Raw genomic sequence first — 3,038 nt, 5'->3', positions numbered from 1 at the left:
GAGGGAAGTTTCCTGCCGGCCTGGGTGAGCGGCGTGCCCCGCGAGCGGCTCCGCGACTTCCAGCACCACAAGCGCGTGGGCAACTACCTCATCGGCAGTAGGAAGCTAGGCGAGGGCTCCTTCGCCAAGGTGCGCGAGGGGCTGCACGTGCTGACCGGGGAGAAGGTGAGTCGCCCTGGCGCCGTGGGGCTGGGAGACAGGGGCGGGAGTCGGCGGCCAGGACCCCGCGGGGAGCACTGCACTGGGCGTCCCAGTGCACAGTCCCGGGCCGAGCGCCTTCCCCCTCCGCCCGGCTTTCCTGTTGGGTTAAAAAAGGGGTCGAGCCAAACGCGCACTCAGCCCCTCGCAGCCTTTCCCGAAGGGCGGCCTGGGGTCAGCTGCCCGGGGGCTGGGGGCTGGGGGCTGGGGAGTGGACGGCAGTGCCGGGGGAAGCGTCCCGCGCCGCAGTTTTGCAAGTGGAAGGGCGCCGTCTGGCGGACACCAGCGCGGGGGGCGGGATGGGGCCTGTCTGCCCTCCGGGCCAGCAGGGGCTGCGGATCCGTGGCGAGGCGGGAACCAAGGCTAGAGGAGTTGGGCTCTTATGTCGGGGGCGGGGGGAGCCGTAAAGCTAACAGCCATCCTCTGGGGGAGCTTAGAGTCTGATCCCCGTCCTGGGCTCTGGGAGGAGGTGGGGGAAGGCTGAGATCCTGCATTCCTCCCCACCTGTGGACTCCAGCAGCTAGGGAGTATTTCGTGCTCAGGCTAGGGTTTGTGCTTCCGCCCTCCACCTGTGCATCCCTCAACCTGTGCTCCTCTCCATCCACTCAACCTTCCCACCCCTGCCGCCCATACCACCCTCCATTCTCATCCCCGCCGTTCTCATCCGCTTCTCTCCGTCTCATCCCCTTCTCTCGGTTCCCCCAGCTTCTCTGTGCCCTCCAGCCTCAGGGTGGGAACTGCAGTGAAGACCCTGCTACTGGCAGAAGCCGAACTACAGATACCTCCCCAGAGATTGGGAGATGCCTTCTTATCTTTCTAGAAGAGGGGAAGGGAAAGGGGACCTCCCCGAGACCGAAAGGGGCGCCTCGCCAGCCTTGCTGGAAGTTAGATGATTGTGAACCCTTGCCAGGCGAGGGGCAGGTAGATGGAAGGTGTCATTTACAGCTGTGAGAAGAAACCCAAAAGCTGGTGACTTGCTTTTGAGGCCAGGTCACCCTAGGCTGGAGCTGCCCCAAGCTCCTGTCATCTCGGGCTCAAGGCTGCCCCCAGGCTGGGGGTGGCTCAGCCCTGGAGGGGGACCCGCTCCTTTATGTGGTCTGTGGGTCAGGGAGGCGTCAGCCGTCAGCCGCAAGGAGGGAAGGCGGAGTTCACTTCCCAAACGAGCAGGTGGCGTGGGAGCCAAGTCCTCTGCCTTCCTCCTGGGGACCTCTGCCCAGCCTAGGGCTGCCCTGTGAAACCCCTGGTCACAGGGCCAACCTGCCCTTTTTGCCTGTCACCAGCCTCACCCCACCTTTAGTTCCCCTCCCCCCATTTCCCCACTTTGTCTTGGAGCCTCTTGCCTGTGGGTGCAGGTCTCTGTCACCCTTGTCATTTTCCCTGTATTGCCTACAGCCGTTCTGAGTAAGCACCCCTTTATTATGGGTACGTGGGGTTAAAGTGAGTAGTTTTTAAAAGTGCCTGCATTCCCATGTGTTCAGTATGAACTTCAGTAGCCTCCAAACCTCGTTCTAGTCCGCAGGGAGTGAGGCACACTTTTACTCTTCGATTCCATCCGATTCGTTTCGTAGTGAGCTGTGTAACTTCCACATTGCGAGTCCGTTCAGGGCGCAAGGATGCTGTGAGGCCACACAGTCGGCTAATTAGAGTGAGCTCACTTCTCCTGGCCCTGTGTAAATTCCTGTTGGCACTGGCGATGGAAGTTTATTTTCATTGGAAACATATAGGACTCAGTCTGGTCGTGCATATTTCCTCTCTAAACATAACAGAAAGAGGCGAGTCTTTATGCTGACAACGTAATGGCAAACACTGCAAGTACATTCTTCTCGCCTGCCCTGCTGCAGACTTCTGGCTTCTGTCCACTTCGCTGTGTTGTGCTGTGCCTCTGGCTCTGTAGCAGCGCATTTTTGCACCATAAAACTCTTGGCTTGGGCTGAACTGCCTGGGGGCGGATTCAGAGCTCAGCCAGTGCTGAGGTTCTGGAGCCCTGTGCTGGGCCCATTGGGAAGCCGGACATACAGGGAATTCCTGCCCAAATAGGATTCACATGAAGAGTCTGGCTGCTTTCCCCCAGGTGCCCACTCCCCTTTCCCTCCCGTTTTATCTTTCTTAAGTGATGTCTCACTTGATTGTTGCAATGACAGGTGATATTAATTGGATGTGAAATTGTTCCCCTGGGCCCACTGATGGACTGCGGTTAAGGATGGTGGTTCTTCAGGTGGAGGAGGAGGCAGGGGAGAGATGTCTGTGTTGGAAAAACTTGGTTTCCTGGGATGCTTCTCCCCCGCGGGGAGAATCAGTGCTTCAGGGATTGCAGGCATTGGGAGAAATCTGGATTTTAGTTCACTCAGTCGCTGGCTTTAAAGAAACAATGGTGTCATTAATAGCATTTATCTGCCAAATCCAGCACAGTTAATGCTTAACTAATAGATTTGGGTTTTAGCAGATTGTAGGGATTAAAATGGTTGTGTGTGTGTGTGTGTGTGTGTGTGTGTGTGTGTGTATACTTGACTCTGAGAAGGATTGCTAAATTAAAATGAGTCCCCATCCCCACTCTAGTTTTGGGTATTGCCTGACTAAGGCCAATCCTAACACTTTGGGAGGCCAAGGTGGGTGGATCACTTGAGGTCAGGAGTTCTAGATCAGCCTAGCCAACATGGTGAAACCCTGTGTCTACTAAAAATACAAAAAATAGCCAGGTGTGGTGGTGCACACCTGTAATCCCAGCTACTTGGGAGGCTGCGGCAGGAGAATTGCTTGAATTTGGGAGGTGGAGGTTGCAGTGAGCCTAGATTGTACCACTGCACTCCAGCATGGGTGACAGAATGAGACTCCATCTCAAA

The 3,038-nt window shown here is 56.6% G+C and overlaps 1 protein-coding gene across 1 annotated transcript in view; it reads left to right on the top strand.

Moving 5' to 3' along the window:
- Positions 1-3,038, top strand: part of HUNK (hormonally up-regulated Neu-associated kinase) — a 132,973-nt gene that overhangs the window by 9,080 nt on the left and 120,855 nt on the right. Inside the window, exon 4 of the mRNA XM_011954992.1 lies at positions 4-165. Coding sequence (XP_011810382.1) covers positions 4-165 — 162 coding nt within the window. The remainder of the gene's footprint in view (positions 1-3; positions 166-3,038) is intronic.

This window comes from Colobus angolensis, unplaced genomic scaffold (assembly GCF_000951035.1).
Source record: "Colobus angolensis palliatus isolate OR3802 unplaced genomic scaffold, Cang.pa_1.0 Scaffold390, whole genome shotgun sequence".
Taxonomy (NCBI): Eukaryota; Metazoa; Chordata; class Mammalia; order Primates; family Cercopithecidae; genus Colobus; species Colobus angolensis.
Note: the sequence above shows the minus strand (reverse complement) of the source record. Positions and strands in the feature narration are given on the sequence as shown.